The following is a 19,871-nucleotide window of genomic DNA, read 5'->3' as shown; positions in this document are numbered from 1 at the left end:
ATTCCCATTTAATTTCTTTGTTTTAAAATAGGATCTTAGCAACCAAGAACTCAGAAAAAATAGTGTCAAAGATAAGCCTTTCGAAACTATCATACTTCAGTGTGAAGGATCAATTGATCACAATTTCAGGCAAAAGCAATTCTTTATGAATTTCTTGATTCATAACAAAAATATAATAATACCACTACAATATCAGGCAAGGTTAACTAGTCCAGCTTTTTAAAAAAGTAAATCGTAATAACACGATAACCATTCATTGTCCAAAACTCATTTCACCATTACACCTTTGAACTGTATTGTTGCTTAGAGGAATTTTTAATGATATCAGATATAGGATTGTGTAAAACAGATTGTAAAACCTTTTCAATGGTTGGCAAAGTCAATATTTTGCTTATAGTGTGCAGTTTTTTAGAGTTTGATATAAGCCTAAGTAAATATATTGTAAGACGCTCACATACGTATCTTCCCCCATGATGTTTAATCAACATTTTTCTACTGTGGCTTAATTCTGAATTAAAAAGTTTTCAAAAGTATTTCAAATCTTAATCTATTTTATTTCATGTTGACTTTTCTCGATGTTCCAGCTTCGATGGTTTCATAGCGACATAGCTTCAAACTTTGTTACATAAAATTAAAGAACAAATGCAATAGTTGTTCAACAAAGAAAGAATGTAGCCAAATTTTTAATAACCAACAATTTACGGTCAACATTTCATTTTATAGACTCTGCCATGTAAATTATTACTTTCATGTAGACACAATTAAGGTATTTAAAATAATACGTTAACATTTTTAAATAAAAAAAAATCATTCCACTAACAGGGTTGAAATTCAAAGGATTAACTAAGGTACAAATCATGTGTGAACGAGTCAATTTCATGAATGGTCATGCTTCAATGAGATCCGCCTTCGTAGACCCACATTAACAAGCCATAGACCCCCAATTTATTTTTTCACTTCCGTAGACCCCTTGGAAGTCCTCGTAGACCCCTGGTGGTCTATATAGACCACTTTGGGAATCACTGGTGTAGACAATAATAAACTTTGATTATTTCCTTAATATTTATGAGCTAATAAAGTTTTTATGATAAAGACTAGAGCTTAATATTAAATTTTTATTTGACTTCTTTTTATCACAACGCTTAATATTAACTCAATATTATTTAACAGCTTTGGTGGACAGCCTATTATCTGTAAGATTTTAAAGTAGCCTTCTCTGCTGACTAAATCAAAGGCCTTTGTCAGGTCAATATATGCAATGTACAAAGGTATCCTTTGCTCTCTGCACTTGTCCTGAAGTTGACGGATGGAGAAAATCATGTCAATTGTGGATCTCCCAGAGCGAAAGCCGCACTGCGATTCTGGATAAACTCGATCAACAATTTTTGTAGTCTGGAAAGTATCACTCGAGCAAAGACTTTGCATACAATGCTTAGGAGAGAGATTCCCCTGTAGTTGTTACATTGCTTCTGTCACCTTTGTTTTTATACAGGGTGATGATCTTAGCATCCCGCAGATCCTGAGTCACAGCACCTTCTTTCCAACACCAAAATATGATGGGAACGGTGAAGTTCATCAGCGACTACTCCGAAAGTTTCAGTATAATCAGCAGAGTTCAAACAAGGATCTGGCCTGGCCCCAACCCTCTTTGGAATACTCTCTTCAATGCTAATCCACCACGCGTTCGAAAAAACACTCTCAAGGGGTGCTTCAGTCACTAATGTCCCGCTTCTCTAAGGTTTGCAAAGAGTATAGCCTAACCATCATCACAAAGAAAACTAATGTTTTCGGACCATCTGCTACAGCACCACCATCCATCCTCATCGACGAAAACAAGCTAGATGCCGTAAACGAATTCTGCTACCTTGGGTCTACAATTCAAGATGACCTGTCTCTAGAAGAGGAGATTTAAAAAATGCATAGGAAAGGCCGCATGAACCTTCACTTGACTCCGACCAAGAGTTTGGGAAAACCAGATGCTCACCACAGCGACCAAAATGGAGGTTTACAAGGCGTGCGTTCTTAGCACGCTACTGTATGGCAGTGAAAGTGAGTTGTGAACTACCTACACAAAGCAAGAGAGAAAACTAAACTCATTCCACTTGCGCTGCCTTCGAAGGATCTTAAAAATAACATGGAAAGAAAGAGTGTGTAATACTGAGATCCTCGCGAGAACAGGCCTTACCAGTATCTTTACATTCCTAGACAACGCCACCTGCGCTGGCTCGGACATGTTCGCCGGATGGAGGACAGTCGTATCCCGAAAATCGTTCTGTGCGGGCAACTTGCGAGTGGCTCAAGAAAAACTGGTCGCCTCCACTTCCGTTACGTGGATGGGATAAAGCGGGACTTAAAATCAGTAAACATTGATATCGACCATTGAGAAGACATAGCCTTAGACCGCACTATTGGAGAGAGACGGTGACAAAGAAAGCTATGGACAGCGAGAAAACATGGGCCACAGCTCTTGAAGAAAAGCGTGCCGGCTCCTCTACCACCAAAGCGAAAGCCACCCTGACCTGCAATATATGTGGACGGGAGTGTCTCTCCAAAATAGGGCTTCACAGCCATATGAACAAGTCGTTCTACTACTGAAGGGGGCCAATGAATGAATGAATGAATGAATATATCAACTCATTCTGTCTGTCTCGTAGATTTTTTTCACAAGTTATTTTTCCCACACCCATCTTTGGATCAAGTTGAAGCTTTACACAATTATTATTGTTTCTAACAAAACACGAATGAATAGAAAAAAAAATTAAGCAAATAGTAAATTAACTATCGGTTATCAATTATATTGTTTGATATAGAAAAGGGAAATAAATGCTTGTTATAGAGAGATGTGGTTGTATGTGTAGAGTTATTTCTCATATTATGTATTGTGAACGTTTATTCTCATTGAAGTTGAAATGTTGCATAATTATTCAAAGTCAAACAATACACCAATTAGTTATAACCAATTAGTTATCAATAAATAATTATTAAATACATTTGTTATATATATGCAAGTACGTATAAAGCTTATTCCTACAGTATTGAGATATATGGAAATGATTTTGATGCTCTTCAGTCTAAAAATTATATTTTTTCAAGGGATGTTAAGTTGCCTCTTTGTGTTTGGCCTTTGGAAGAATGTGTGTTATATATCTGTGGAAGTCTCATTTTCCTCGCTGCTTTTGATGTAAAATTTTTTTGAAAGGCTGGATTGGTTCTAAGTTTTTTTAGAAGAAACAATAACACTATAAAATAAAGCGGCAAGTTGAACATTAGGCAGGATTCCGTTAATACTTTTATGTACATTTAAAAGTAATGAAAGACTAAAATAACGATACTTATACACTTAGGAAACACATTGTACATACGTTTAAAATGGTAAAATAGAAACGAAGTCTAGAGAAAATTTGTCACTTAATTATATATACCGTGTGTAATCCGAACATTTATCAAATGCATGATGAGCAGCCCACAAACTAAAACCTATATAGTAAGGGAAAGTAGCCCCCCAAAAAGTTTTCAAAATGTGATCGTGCTTACTTCCCTTCTTTTTCTAACTTTGTAAATTATTTTACACCCTCAGATTTTGAAGATAATTACATCTTAGATCGAATGACGGTGAATGGCAGGTTTAGAACGGGACTAAATATAAGTAATTTCTGTCTTTTCATAATTTCTGTGTTTACTTTAAAAAAAAAACAGAAAAAAAATCTATTTAGAATGCATATAAGTGGAATATAATTTAAGAAACGATTAAAAGGTTGTGTTTCATATTATTCATGTGTACTGTACCCTACTCATGCAGCCACTGGACATTAAACTAAAGGGAACATATTTTATGTGGTTTGTTTTTAGGGAAAAGTTTTATGTACTAAGACTTTGAATGAGAAATTGGCACTATACAAAACAATTAGATCGATTAGATAATCATTCATTAACATCACTTAGACCAGGTTCACATGTAGCTTCACCTTCATCTATCCATTAGTCTGTTGGACCGTTGGGGCACCACACAAGATCTGTCAACCGTCTTTCTCCATGTCTCTGTCTTTTGCCTTTGATAGAATTTCATTCACTGACAGACCTGTACGTTCTTTGATGTTGTCCTCTCATAGCTTTTCCTGTCTTCCTGTTCATTTTCTTCCTGGTACTGTTCCGTGAAGGAAGGTATTTGTCAGCCCTGATGACCTTGTGATGTGACCACAGAGTTTGAGTTAACGTTTTTCGACAGTGGTTAGCAGATCAGCGTGGGGTCCTATTGCTGAATTCATCCTGCTTCTGATCATTTCATATGTGATGCGATCTTTGTAACTAGCTGTTGTTAGTTTGTGGTTCATAGTTTCTGATATTCTTGCTGAAAATATTGTAACTTGCCTTTTTACCTGCCTGAGTGAGCCACTTCGGAGGCCGATTATGAGTTTGTGTTTTAACACAAACTGTCTTTGTGGCCATGTTATAAATTGTTTCTTAGATAATTTTAAAGTTTTTTGTGAAGTAGAAAAGAATATTTCTTAAGATCGTGTTGGAAAGGTAGCAGGTTTTCCCTACTATCAGAAAGGTGGCCTAGTTCCCCTAGTGGGGACAGGGTCGTAGCCCTGAATGCCAGGCGTCATATGGCTTGCTGAGCATCAGAAATTCCTCCTCTTAACGATTACGACTTTAAAAAAAACGAGAACTGACATACAGTCTTAAAGGTTTTAATTCTCCTAAGAACATCTTCGTGTCAACTAAGAACATCTCCGTGTCAACTAAGAACATCTCCGTGTCAACTAAGAACATCTTCGTGTCAACTAAGAACATCTCCGTGTCAACTAAGAACATCTCCGTGTCAACTAAGAACATCTCCGTGTCAACTAAGAACATCTTCGTGTCAATTAAGAACATCTTCGTGTAAACTAAGACATCTTGTCGCGGACCTTTTCTCAACATAACGATGCCCATGAGCTAGGAGAAGTGTGATCTGAAACAAGAAAGTCACGAACAATCGCATTTGAAATATCAATTTTCATAAATGTTCAAAAGTTGCAGACATTTCTCGAGAAAGAAAAGGTTAATTAACATTTCTTCAGTTCTTTCTAGAAGATGAAATAGCAACTGGAATCTTACTTAATCTTACTTCCAATTTTTTAATTTCTACAACTTCGAAACATTTTCATTTTAGTTCATGTTCAAACCTGGATGTACTGCCACAATGACACTACCTTCATTTTGTCCCTTGAAAAGGGACTCGATCCCATCCCTCCGGATGTCCCCACCTCCTTTTCATTGACAGGACGTCCCACCCGCTAACCTACTTCGAGAAACGCTTGATATTATTTCCTTTTTGTCTGTACAGTTCCTATAGTGGAGAGGCCCCTGACTGGGTGGAACAACTCTTTATTTGTATGGCTTATTTTTCCTTGTCGCTGAGATCATTTCTACTGATTGATATGTTTTATTACTTGATTGAGCTTTTCCACTTGACCGAGTTCTTCCAAATTGCCGTGAACACCAAGAATACCGTGATAATAGCCACTTAAGGTCACAATAATAATTGATATATTCAGATGTACAGTGAGCGGTTTTACTTCGTTAGCATAGGCCTACATAAGCGCCAAAAATGGAGAATGATTACAATCAAACTAGAAATGTTTATCATTCTTGTCTTTTATTAGACAAAGCACACCACAAGATGAAGCTAGATATTTGTACATGTTTTAGGGTCACTAATGAAATCGTGACAAAAAGTTTTTACACAGTGACATTGTTATTAACTTTTTATAGACAAATGTTTGAAAAGGGAATCAAGTAGAGGATCACTGAAATATTCTAGAAACATTCTTGGCTATCTTGCCAATGGTCCATATTAGATAATTCTTGGTCACAGTAGATGATATCATTAGCGGTTGATATTAGATTCCGGCCATATCGCTAGTGCTTGTTATTGGATTCCGGCCATATCCCTCTGTTATCAGCTCATCTGTCCCTTGACAGTTCGCGTAACTCCGTAACGAGATCCCCCCCCCATATGTTCTTAAAAATAAGTCATGAGAGAGATTGGTCCATTCTTGGACGTTGTCCAGCCGGCTGTGCTTTCAATGACCCTTGCTTCGTGCTCCCTCCACCTATACCGCTAGTGGTTCAGGTTCCATACATCACACAGGCTAAGTAGCTTGTATTTTTCGTTTTGTATTTGACTATGAAAGTTAGTTTAGAAAATATTTTACAAGAACTTTTACTGTTTGATTTCAGAATGATGATTATGGACAGTGAGTCGTGTTTTACTATATAGCTGCAACAGCCCTTCACATTATTTTTAGAAGTACAAGCAAAGCTGGAAACTAAAAAGTAAATTATTCTTTCAGCCTCAGCGTTCAACTTTCACAACCAAATACGAGCATAGAAGTAACTAGCGCAGGATACAGTTTTAATTTGACTTGGAGGCTGATGTTCCTCTTGTAGATTGTCCACTATTTACTCACCACAGAGGACACAAGTGCCAATGGTGTTAACCCTCACCACTGCTCTAAATAAGTTAGCTTGCACCTGAATATGTTCCCATTTTCTTCTGCATACTTACGGTCAATGCTTTCCTTCCATTTTTATAACTTGAGAGATCCTATCAGGGGCACACTTTGTGTTCTAATAGCTCTCCTTAAAAGAAAACTTGAGAAGTTTCAGAATTTTAATGAGCTAGCCACAGACAATAATAGAAAATGCTAAACAGAATGCAAATTATGCAGAAAGATAATAGCTATTCTCAGACGTTAAAGATCATGGCTTGACTTAATGTGGGATTAAGTGAGCTTTACAGCAGCAGTATAAATAAACTTACATTGGAACAATAGGATTACATATTTGTAAAGATATTTATAAATGCGACAATATGATTTATTTCTAGTGTAAAGAAAAAATGTAACACAAAAGAATGAATAAAATGAGTTTTTATGAGGAATCAAAAACTTTTTTTAAAAAAAGCTTATATCAACTCTGTCTGTCTCTCTGGTAAAATCTTTGCACACTATTAACTTTACACAATTATTTATTGCATCTAACAAAACATAAATCAACTAAAAAATTAACTACTTAGTCAATTAAATATTGATAATAATTATTTTGTTTGATATCGAATAAGGGAAATATTGAGAGATATAGTTAAAAGTGCGGAGTTTTTCCCATTTGATAAGGGTAGCACTTAAAAAGCAACCTAATTTTAAAGCAGATCTATATGGCCTTTTTTAAAACATGCTGTGACATAACAATGTGAATATTCTTTTCAATGTGCAGACAACGATAAAAAAAAGAGTTGAACTCGAAAAAAAAAGGAATTGAAAAGATACATTTCTTTGTCAGCGGATGTAAATTATGCAATCGAGGCGAGGGTTTTATTTGGTTTATTTTTTCTTATATTCAAAAATTTAATTAATATTTTTATTAATAAAATTGGCCTACATTATTTTATAAGTTTTCAATTTCCTTTAAAAAAAATGAAAGTACTTATAATGGACGACCACATAGTACATTACGTCTGGCCAAACCATTCTTACGTCTGGCCAAACCATTCTTACGTCTGGCCAAACCATTCTTACGTCTGGCCAAACCATTCTTACGTCTGGCCAAACCATTCTTACGTCTGGCCAAACCATTCTTACGTCTGGCCAAACCATTCTTACGTCTGGCCAAACCATTCTTACGTCTGGCCAAACCATTCTTACGTCTCGCCAAACCATTCTTACGTCTGGCCAAACCATTCTTACGTCTGGCCAAACCATTCTTACGTCTGGCCAAACCATTCTTTTGTAGCAAAGAAAAGTGTATACCAACGAAATAAACTGTGTGTTAATTCTTTTTACCCGTAATTATTTACCACATTCTGGTGGAATCAACGTTGGTATCGTCAGTTAGGAGAGAAAGAGTTAAGTCCGCAGGTGTTCTCAGCTGGGTGATTTTGTTAGGTGATCTAGACCAACATTGCAATATATTTCACATGTCAGAGACTGATCTAACGTGTTTTAAAAAGAACATGTGCATCCTTGTATCTCGAATTGTGGCTGAGCGACTTGCGATGAGAATCAGTGGTTTATATTTTAAGATACTACGTGACATTGTTCTCAACGGTTGATGCTTCAACATAGCATTATTTGCTGCTCCAGACTCCAGGCTTGTTTAGTGGGAGCAAGAAATAAATGAACAGGGGATATTTATATATTAGAGTGACTGTGAGGGATTGTCTTTCAATCAGTGTGATTGAGGTGAGTCTCTAGATGGAAAGTCTAGATCTATGATTGAGGTGAGTCTCTAGATGTAAAGTCTATGTCTATGATTGAGGTGAGTCTCTAGATGTAAAGTCTAGATCTATGATTGAGGTGAGTCTCTAGATGTAAAGTCTAGATCTAAGATTGACAAAATAATTTTTAAAAATTCATATAGTGATGTTCCTTCTTCCAAACTGTTTCCCTTGAGGAACAAAGCTTAATTGATTGATTTACCAAGACATCGATAATGTACGTGTGTAGTGCGGGGCATTAGTATATGCTTTTTGCGACCGATGATTTAAAGAAGGATGTGCTTTGTTTAAATTGAGAATGCAAAAATAGTTGGACGGCCTAAAAGTTTATGGTTGGGAATGAGGAATTTCTATTGGAGGATAATAAAAAAGTGTGTAATGTCATTGTAATGCTGGATGCTTCACTGAATAATTACCTACACCTTCACCTAACCCTTAGTCTGTTGGACCGTTTGGGCACCACAGAAGATTTGTCGATAACTTTCTCCATTCCTCTGTCTTTTGCCTTGGACAGAACCTCTTTCAAATGCAGGCCCGTCCATTCTTTTATGTTGTCTACCCATCCCTTTCTCTGTGTTTCGCTGAACAATAATAATAAAAAAAACTTTCAGATGAAAACAACCAAAACTGCCAGATGGTTATGTGTTTTTAGCATGCAAAGGCCTAAGAAATGTGTTGTTAGTTGTGTGTATGTGTGTATGATCTGTCGTTCTAGTAGAAGACACAAGGACGAAAAAGTTTGTTGGTGTGGGGAGAGGTGTGGCATTGAAAAGTAGTGTGTATTGTGTGTGGGGAGCGGTGTGGCATTGAAAAGTAGTGTGTGTGTGTATTGTGTTTGGGAAGAGGCGTGGCATTGAAAAGTAGTGTGTGTGTGTATTGTGTGTGGGGAGCGGTGTGGCATTGAAAAGTAGTGTGTGTGTGTGTGTATTGTGTTTGGGAAGAGGCGTGGCATTGAAAAGTAGTGTGTGTGTGTGTATTGTGTGTGGGGAGCGGTGTGGCATTGAAAAGTAGTGTGTGTGTGTGTATTGTGTTTGGGAAGAGGCGTGGCATTGAAAAGTAGTGTGTGTGTGTGTATTGTGTGTGGGGAGAGGCGTGGCATTGAAAAGTAGTATGTGTGTGTGCTGTGTGTGGGGAGCGGTGTGGCATTGAAAAGTAGTGTGTGTGTGTGTGTATTGTGTTTGGGAAGAGGCGTGGCATTGAAAAGTAGTGTGTGTGTGTATTGTGTGTGGGGAGCGGTGTGGCATTGAAAAGTAGTGTGTGTGTGTATTGTGTGTGGAGAGAGGCGTGGCATTGAAAAGTAGTGTGTGTGTGTATTGTGTGTGGAGAGGGGCGGTATAATGCAGTTAGAAGAGAAGGGTAGAGCTGATGGACCTAAGAAGTATTAGTGCAGACCATGTAGTAGGGGGTGTGGGGGGGGGGCGTTACGTTGAAAAATGAAAGAGACAACAAAGGGGGGGGGGGGTATAGAATTTGAGGATCAGAAACAAAATGCTGCTGGTGGGGGAGCATTGTAATGCAGAGGCCGTTTTATACAAGGATCAAAAGTGTTACGGATAAAATAAACATATAGCAACTATTTCAACCGTAGCGTAGTAGGGGTATTTGGTCGTATGTATATATATCTGTTCAATTACATTTGTCAGTTGAAGATTTATCAACCTTTGATCTATCAGGTCAACTGTTCCTGTAGCTGACGTCTGCTGGGCAGGTAGAGTGTAACATGAAATTGTAAACATACCAAAAAAAAAACTTAATAGCACACATTTTAAAGTTGATTTTAATTATGATAGCATCAAGGGCATTTGATCATTTTTCAATATTCAGAATAATAATATCAAATGTAAACCATAAAACTTTACCTTTTTAAATTTGAGCGAAACCATATAGGCAGACCGGGCCCCACATAAAAAAAAATTGTATTGTTTTAAAAGCGTCTTACTTTATGTGTGAAGGCTCATTTCTCCAGTGTTACAAATAACAAGCCCACACCTTGTCTGTGTGCCGTTGTAAACAAATTGTGTCCTGTTTGTGTTTCTCTTCTAGCTTTCAGGCATATCTTTAGAATGGACGCTGATCAAGTCCTAGTCCAGATATCCTTGAGTGACCGGATGGATGCGGGCCCAGACCATTCTTTATAGAAGGCCAGAACACTGACCTGTGACGTCACAGCCTGGAGCAATTTAGACCATCAACTCATTGCCACGTCAAAGTTCATGACGTCAGCGCTATGTCGTGGCAACGAGCTATTGGTCTAAACTTCCCTAATGTTGCGACGTTAGTATTCAGGCCTTCTACAACAATTGGTCTCGATAGGGCACGAACTTGAAATAGAAGCATATGCCACACGACCCGGCAGCCATACTCTGACGAAGACTGTTTTGTGTAGCTTCAAAACATTTGGCCAAAAAGCTCAATGCATTTAAAGCATTCTTCCTTTTAAATAACAACCATGTTATTAGAATGGTGTTGTTGTATATAGAAATGCGATACAGCCTTGCACGAGACACGAGCCTTGTCATAGGAAACAAGTGAATACATTTGTTTAGGGCGTTTAACAATATAATAGCAATATGTGTGTATCTAGACGCTTACTTTTAACTTATGGTGCTTAGCTTTCTTTGAAATATCAAGTATCAGAAATGTCATATATCAATAGCAGTCCATGCAACGCATGACCGAAAAGCCTTAATATTATCAGGAGGTAACTCTTTTTTTTTTCAACATTTTTTGGAGACCTTTTGACTTCTTTTTATATTCAGCCATAGGAATTAGGTTCTTGGGGAAACAAAGTGACAATCTCTATAGACCGACATTTAAATACAGAGGTCTTTGTTTTCCGGGATTGAAATCAAAAGATTTGCGTACCATGCCAGCACTCCCTCCCTGCGCGATTGCCAATTTATTGTCACGCGTGAGTGATTGAGGAAAATAGAAAATATCTGGGCAGGAGTGTGGTAGAGATGGAGGGGGGTGGAGGGTTACGCAAGCTCAGGTAGTCGACTTCGTATGCGTAGAGATAATATCAATGCGGAATGCTTCTTTCATTAAATCCCACATACCGGGCGACAGACATTTCTTTTTTATTTTTATTTTGGATGGTGGATTGCTAAAAGGAGGGGAGGAGTTGTGTATGTCTGCGTTTTGTTAAACCATTGACAACACACTTCACATGACCTCACTATGTACATGTAACATACTGCACACATCGTGTATTCTGACTCAGTGCATTTCTATATTCACCTTACCTGTACATTGTTTTCTTCTTTGATGTTGCTGTTTTCTAGGTGAAAGTCTAAGTGACATATTTGTAAGTTTATTTTGTTCTTTGTATTACTGGAGTATTAGTCTTTTAAACATTTAAATACATCTACCATTTTTCTCTTTCTTTTTTATTACTGTGGTAATACATGTATTACAGAAAATCTGTAGATCATCGTACACCTGGTTATTCACTCGCAGTGTCACATAACGTCATGTTCATTGACAAAAAAAGGGAAAAAAGCTCATTTTAGATCTTGCAGTCCATGGGGCTGACGATGTAAGGCTTATATATTTTTGTGGCCGACAGTTGGTGAGGGTGTCATTAGGGCCGGCCTTAAGTAATTGGAGGCTCTAGGCGTAGTGAATTGGGTGGCCACAGATGTAACGGAAAAATAAAATATTCAGACCGAAAAATATGAAACGAATTTATAAATCTTTCTGTATCTATATTTAGATTAAAAAAATAAGTCAAAGACGTAAGCGCTATTTCCGTAGCATTCAATCAGGTTCTTAACTATCTTCGTACAGTTGTCATAAACTGAGTCTTCAGCTCAATCCAAGCGATGATAGCACTAATGTGCTTTATTGACGATTCATGATCACCAGAGTAGAAGTAATGTTTCGACATTTCACCATAAGGAAGTAACAATGGTCTTCTAGCATAAGTAGTCTAACAGGTAGATCTAAACATTTACTACATACTCTTGAATGATAGTAGAGAAGAAGAGCTTGGATAGTAGTCCTATTGCCATATAGTTATTCCATTTTAGAGATTTGATCCATCTTTCGCATTGTTTTTCTATAAATAAAAAAATTTCTTAGAGTCCTGTGCGAGGCCCCCACCAATCGGAGGCACTAGGTGGCTGCCTAGTTTGCCTATGCCTAAGGCTGACCCTAAGGCTGACCCTGGTGTCATGTGGCCAGCAAACAACTCATTTGTGTTGATTTTTGAATTAACAATGTTTTGTTTTTGGGAAGGGGGAGAAGGAATGGAGAGAAAAACAAAAGAGTCCAACACTTGATTGTAATCCGACGTGGCTCCGATGTAAATCCATGTAATTAATGTATACAGTGTATATTACTACCCACTATGTGGTCATCAATGTAGATAGGTTTATCTGTATTCTAGTACAGTAAGTAAAAGCTGAGATCATATGTTTGAATTGTATTTTGATCAAAACATTTTTCTTCTTTTTCTGTTGTTTTTCTAAGGGAGGCGCTGTGGCTAAGGGGTAAAACAATTCGCTTTCGAGCCCGAAGTCTCGGGTTAGAATCCTGGTTATACTGGGATTTTTACTTTCAGGATCTTTATGGCGCCTCTGAGTCCACACAGCTCTATTGGGTACCTGACATTAGTTGGGGAAAAGTAAAGGCGGTTGGTCATTGTGCTGGTCACATGATGACCTCATTAACCCTGGGTCACAGAAACAGATTACATTTACATTATCTTCCCAATAGATCAAAAGATCTGAAAGGGAAACGTTTTATTTATTTATTTTAAAATTTTACTATAGTTTATTTTATATCTTTGAAAGACTAAGAGCATGTGTTATCTCGTCATAAATATAATTTTCTTGAAATAAAGGCTAAATTCTTAATAGTATCAGTTCAGCTAACCTTTGATAATCCGACGTTTTTGGCAATCCGACATACTTCCGTTCCCGTAACCGACTGATTACCAAAAGTTAAATAATTATACTCAAAGAACTAGGTGTACCCGGTGGGTAAATGGTAATAGCAAGCAAATCTGAAGAAAACAGTTAAAAGAAAATTTCAACCACTGTGGTAGCTGAGGTCGGTTTCCCTAAGCTGACTAGTAGGTTAAGCGTGGCTAAAAGAAAGCTATTTGAATCATCCTATATGTGTTAGTACAATGAGAACAAAACATTGTGTCTTCCATCTTTTGCAAGTATACGTCTCATAACATGTCAAAGCTGAAACGTCTTCTCAGAAGTACTACACACTCAGCTGTCAGTGACATCACCGGAAACAAGCCTCTTTCTTGCTGTCGTGGACATACAAAATGATGGTAGACAACTAAACCGCTGTAGTCGTAATCTATAAAACTCGAAGTAACTTGAATAATTTATTTTTGAACAAAACTAAAAATAACTTTTATTACAATATAAATAAATTTTAACTTGACATGAAATGGAAAAAAAAATGTAATAAAGTTTAATAAAAATATAAAATGGTATATTGAACAAAATCTTTGCTCACTACAAAAACCCGTCTTTTCATTTAGGCATCCTGAATACAGCTTATGACAGCATAGCTTATCTTGCATCATTCTATAAGACTAACATTTAATTAACGCTTTCTCTACAACTAACAATGAATACTCCCTTTCAGTGGCGGACTGGCTAAATGAGCACTCGGGCCGAAAGGGCCACCGAAAGGGCCGCATGAATGATAGTAAATTGTTGCAAGATTTATATTGTTGTCTTTTAACTCTTGAAAAGCAACACTTTGAGCGTCGTGATAAAACAAACATTCTTTTGACACTTTTCAAGTCTAAAACTAATTGAAAGCATTGTCGTAAATATCCTTCCTCCATATAGTGGACGTCACTAAACGATAAACAAGAGAAAGTCAAGGCCTTTATTTCTTACAGAGATCCACGTTAGTGTGAACATATTCGGGTGAATCTATAGAGGGACCAACAACAACGATCCAAGTCCTACAGATGACATGTCCAGAGTCACACACGAATTCTGATTGGTTTGTTAGAGTTGTCGCAATGATGTCGAGTTGACCCCGCTACGAAGTCCTTCACTAATCACTATTATTATCTTGAACAGTAGAAATTTGTTGATTGGAATCAAATTGCAAAACAAAAAATGAAAAAGGAGGAGCAGAAAATAAATAAGATAAAAAGCTGGAATCCTGTGCAAAAAAAAAAAAAGAGTAAAATTCTGAATGTTTTCTCGCAAGCACTAGAGATTCACCAACGTTAGGATGACAGCATTTACGAATGAACAGGTTCAACGCCATAAGAAACACTAATGCCAAGACGACAAAGTTATTGACTTAAGTCGAAATATAAAGACAGGTACCCGTTAGAGTTGGGTGGACTCAGGGGGGCCCTAACCCAGGACCCCAGGTTTGGAAACGCTTAACCTCTCAGCCACAGCGCCCCCATGACCGTGTGAGACGGGCAGTTAAATAATGGAGGATGAAGATTTATATTTGTAAATTGAAGTCCACATGCCTGAGAAAATGGCGAGAAGTAAAAGTGACTCATAATGTTAATAGAGGAGCCTCAGATGTCTTGAATGTAAATGAGAATTTTCACAATAAGAGATTCCCCATTCCAAATGTTATACTTTATTCATTTAGTTATAGCGTTTATCAGATAGTTTCAAAATCATCTAATAAACTATTCATTTACTTCTACTTTCGATACATTATAAAAATTTACACAATGCTTTTGTCAACAGGTATGATTGGACACCCATCATGTGGTATACGATTTGTGGGCCGGATTGTATAGAAATGCCAGGGCAGATTTTGACAACCAGTCCGCCCATGCTGCCTTTCTATATAATCTCGGAAGCGCGCTCACTTACACACTGACTCTCTCTCTTACTCTCTCTCTCTCTCTCTCTCTCAATGTCTCTCTCTCCATGACACTCACCACTGGCTTCAACGATCTGACACTATAACCATGAGATTACCATTAGAAGGCTAAGTCAATGTACACTGTCAACTTGAGACTCAGAAGTATCAACCTTTTGTGTGTGTGTGTGTGTGTGTGTGTGTGTGTGTGTATGTATGTGTGTGTGTGTATGTGTGTGTGTGTGTATGTGTGTGTGTGTGTGTGTGTGTGTGTGTGTGTGTGTGTGTGTGTGTGTGTGTGTGTGTGTGTGTGTGTGTGTGTGTGTGTGTGTGTGTGTGTGTGTGTGTGTGTGCGCGCGCGATTTAACTTCCTATTACTGTCGTCTTATTGTTAATGTAAAAACAAGAAAAACATAGAAAATAAAATCTTAAAAAAAAAACTTATACGAAGTGTAATTCTATCAATTACTTTGGATCAGTCATGTCATTAAATTGTAATAGATCTAGGCCAACAATAATAAATCTGTGTGATTAGAAATATTTTGACCACGGGAATGGCCTGAATTCGAACTCATGTCTCACGCCTTCAAAAGCGACTATGTTAGTGAGGTGCCTACAACTATAAATGATTGTATAGTTATGTATTGTTTGTTTCAAACTTGCTTTAAAGCGGCGACATATAAAGGGCTGTGATTCAACTTATGCCACTGTTATGTTTTCTTTGATGATGAAACTCTTTTCACAAAACACTCACACACAGAAACGTCAACGTCCTAGTTTAGAACTCATTGAATCTTCATGAACACTAAAAAATTATTGAGTTTCTAGTCCCCCATTTTGGTTCTCCTCTCCTTCCGACACGCATTCGCACCATTCCACACTTACACTACGATTCGCACGTAACAACAACCTCTTCAGTCAAGAACTATTTCTTTCCCTTGTTAGAGGTATCAAACAAATTACTTAATTACCAATAGTTAATTAACTAATTTCTTATTTTTATGGACTTATATTTTTGTGTTGTCAGGTAAAAGAAATAAATGTGCAAAATTTTAGTTTCATCCGAGGTAGGGTTTCGAAGAATAACGTGTACAAACTTTATACCAGACAGACAGACAGACAGACAGAGTTGATATAAGCTTCGTTATAAAAAAAAAAGAAAATTCTTTTAAGGTAAACCAACAGTGTAAATGATCTATGTCGACTTCATATTCATAACATCACAACATTTACATTCAATCTGTTACAAAGTTGTCACGTGCTAGTGTCATGGCGAACTGTGGACACAGCACACGAAGAAACGAGAGAGGAATTAATGTTCATGTTGAAATCAAAGTAGTTACACATTCTATAGGAGAAATATAATGTTAAAAATATACTGATAAATGCGTCTATTAATTCACAGATTAACTATTATTACTATTATAACTACTATTTTTAATTTACATAAATGATTTACCAAATTGCATTAGTTCAGGAACAAAAGTCAGATAATTCGCAGACAATTGCATAATATATAGAACAATAAAAACAACACAAGATACAGAGATTTTACAAAGAGAATTAGATGAATTACAGAAATGGGAATTAAATTGGAGCATGTCTTTCCACCCAGAAAAAATGTCAGTTTTTAAGAGTAACAAAAAAAACTAAAACAAATTAATTCCACTTATCTTATTCATGGTAAACCAATTACACAGACTAAAACGCAAAATACCTAGGTGTTATAATAAATGAAAAACTGTCATGGACTCCCCATATTGATGAAGTTATCAAAAGATAAAACAAAGCATTAGGGTTTATTAGAAGAAATTTCTATAAATCAAATAAGAACATAAAACTAAAATGTTATTTAACCTTGGTTAGGCCAATAATAGAATATGCATCCTCCGTTTGGGACCCCTCAGCTCAAGAAAACATTAAGAAACTGGAACAGACACAAAATAGACCAGTGAGATTCATAACAAACGAATATTCACATTTGTCTAGAGTAACACCTTTAGTAAAATGACTAATTAGAAAGCCTTCAAGACAAAAGACTCAAAATTAAAGTAGCAATTATACATAAAACACTGAACCAAAACAAAATTTAATAAAATACTCAGAAAGACACAAAGATAAAGGCACGTTACACATTACATACGCCAGGACAAATGTGTACAAATACTCCTTCTTCCCTAGTGCTATTGGAGCATGGAATGGGTTGCCTGAGCTAGCCTGGAAAACCAGTGACCTGGTAGAATTTAAGTCATTGGTTAATATGCATGACTGAATGCATGATGCGTAGGACGTAATCATCTACTTTTTTGAAGTAACGTCTGTATTGTATAAGATAAGATAAGATTGAAATAACCAGAGCGCGTGTTTTTCGGGCAGAGGTACACATCAAATTATGAAATAATGGAACTTATAGAAAAAATAATTCTATTCTATAAATTTTATTTAAAGCATTATTACTCGTCATGGATTTGTTTTATGAATGAGCTGTTGAAACCCAAAAAGAGAAATATATTCACTTTTTCGTAACATTTTTTAATTCATATTAGATTATAACTGGGCTTTATTATTCGACTATTATAGATTATAAGTAAAATAAAATCTTAAGAAGATTGATCCTTAAAATGGCATGTTTCATATTTATATTTTAAAAAATAACTGTTTATATCGAACGTACATTTTACTTATAAATAAACAACTTTTTGACATTCTGTTAATCTCAGACAACATGGAGATAAACAACTTCTTGAGGCTGTCACTGCTGGTCACATGTGTCAGTCTGGGATACTCTTCAAATATCATGCCTTACGGAATTTCAGCCAATGACACGGACACTGGTTTCAACTTCCCTGTTGTTGTGACCTTGAACCCTGACTTCCCTTACTACGGGAGTAAATACAGTAGTGTCACTGTAAGTAGGTCACAACAAAATCAATTTATTACTCTGGATTGAATTTTTGTTTACTGTGTCTTAGTCATGTGGTCAAATAGATTTGTATTCAATCAACTCTGCATTTAATATTTGTTTACTTTGTCTTATGTAGACAAATGAGAATATTGACAACGGGGGGCGGGGGGGGGGGGGGGAATGAGGAGTAGGAGTGCGAGCACTTCTTATTACATCAATAAAAGAGTTTACTTGAAATAAATGTAAATTCTTTAAGGTATCGGTTTAGCCTAGAGTCTAAGGTTGGGCAACCTTTTGCAATCGAGGGCCGCATTAAAAAAAATTGGGAATTGGGGCCCCATATATGTGTATGAAATATGTAATTACAAATCAGAAAAATACGCTAGCTAACTGTGTATAATGTCTTTTAATTCGCATTGTAATGTTTTATATAGATTTATATTTTATTTTTTTACACTCCCTCCCAATTGAGGAATTACAATTCTGAAAATAATTTTACGAATTTTTATTATTATTTTGCTATAGTCTTTTTATATCATAACATTTCACCAAAAATGTAAAGTTGTACTCAATGTGAAGTATGTAACTGTTTACACTCGTACTTAATGTTCGGAACTCTGGAACAAGCTTGCTATTTGTTTTCCTTGTGACTGCTTTCAAATTAAAGACAGTCGGCATCGACCTGTTTGTTTATTTTCAAACGAAAAACAAACTTGTTTACAGATGTATGTGGACCCAAATAATGTGAACGTTTAGCAGCAAAGTTTCTTTTTAAAGTATAGAAATACAGCTTCTGGAACTCTACAACTCCTGCGGAAGAACTGACTGGAATTTCTCTTTAAAGTCATAATTTGCTTGAGGGTTTTTCCCCCGGAAGCTGAATCAGTTTCAGCACTTAATGGTGAGCTGAGGGTATTGAAAACTGGGTCCAAGCTCTTGGCGTCTTAAAATTTGCTTTCATATCAATGAATCCAAATAAGTCTTGTACTTTTTTAATTCTGAAGACCATCATAAAATATAAAGACTTTTACTGTTTATAGTATAGCACACACAGGAACCTAGCACACATGGGGGCTCATATCACTAAGGTCTAGCACATAAAGGGACTATGTTCCTATGTGTGCTAGACATTAGTAATTGGAGTCCCTTTATGTGCTAGACATTAGTAATTGGAGTCCCTTTATGTGCTAGACATTAGTAATTGGAGTCCCTTTATGTGCTAGACATTAGTAATTGGAGTCCCTTTATGTGCTAGACATAAGTAATTGGAGTCCCTTTATGTGCTAGACATTAGTAATTGGAGTCCCTTTATGTGCTAGACATTAGTAATTGAAGTCCCTTTATGTGCTAGACATTAGTAATTGGAGTCCCTTTATGTGCTAGACATTAGTAATTGGAGTCCCTTTATGTGCTAGACATTAGTAATTGGAGTCCCTTTATGTGCTAGACATTAGTAATTGGAGTCCCTTTATGTGCTAGACATTAGTAATTGGAGTCCCTTTATGTGCTAGACATTAGTAATTGGAGTCCCTTTATGTGCTAGACATTAGTAATTGGAGTCCCTATGTGTGCTAGACCTTAGTGATAAGAGCCCCCATGTGTGCTAGGTTCCTGTGTGTGCTATACTATAAACAGTAAAAGTCTTTATATTTTATGATGGTCTTCAGAATTAAAAGTCTTATGTAATAGCCATAATGAAAGAAACTGCGGCTTTCATTTTTAGATTTCCTTTTAGGAGCAATACCGCTTTAGTTTTGTGTTTTTTTACAGTCTGTCTGTCCATCTGTAAAAAAAAACTATTGAAAATACAATTTCACTATATCGTCATAAAATTAAATTAAATTAATTAAATGAAAAATGGTTAAATTGAAATTTAAATATTTTGCT

General features: G+C 36.5%; 1 protein-coding gene across 4 annotated transcripts in view; it reads left to right on the top strand.

The window, feature by feature from the left end:
• The first annotated feature begins 11,220 nt into the window (after positions 1–11,220).
• Positions 11,221–19,871, top strand: part of LOC106059023 (uncharacterized) — a 37,345-nt gene continuing 28,694 nt past the window's right edge. Inside the window, exons 1-2 of one of the 4 annotated variants that reach the window (XM_056030065.1) lie at positions 11,221–11,567; positions 17,800–17,987. In XM_056030065.1, the coding sequence (XP_055886040.1) occupies positions 17,805–17,987 (183 nt within the window). In that variant the 5' untranslated portion in view covers positions 11,221–11,567; positions 17,800–17,804. Of the gene's footprint in view, positions 11,568–12,047; positions 12,199–17,799; positions 17,988–19,871 lie in introns of those variants that run through there. The other 3 variants (XM_056030063.1, XM_056030066.1, XM_056030064.1) reach the window with 3 other exon arrangements.

The sequence above is a fragment of the Biomphalaria glabrata genome, chromosome 5 (genome assembly GCF_947242115.1).
Source record: "Biomphalaria glabrata chromosome 5, xgBioGlab47.1, whole genome shotgun sequence".
Lineage (NCBI taxonomy): Eukaryota > Metazoa > Mollusca > Gastropoda > Planorbidae > Biomphalaria > Biomphalaria glabrata.
This window is presented reverse-complemented; position numbering and strand designations above follow the sequence as displayed.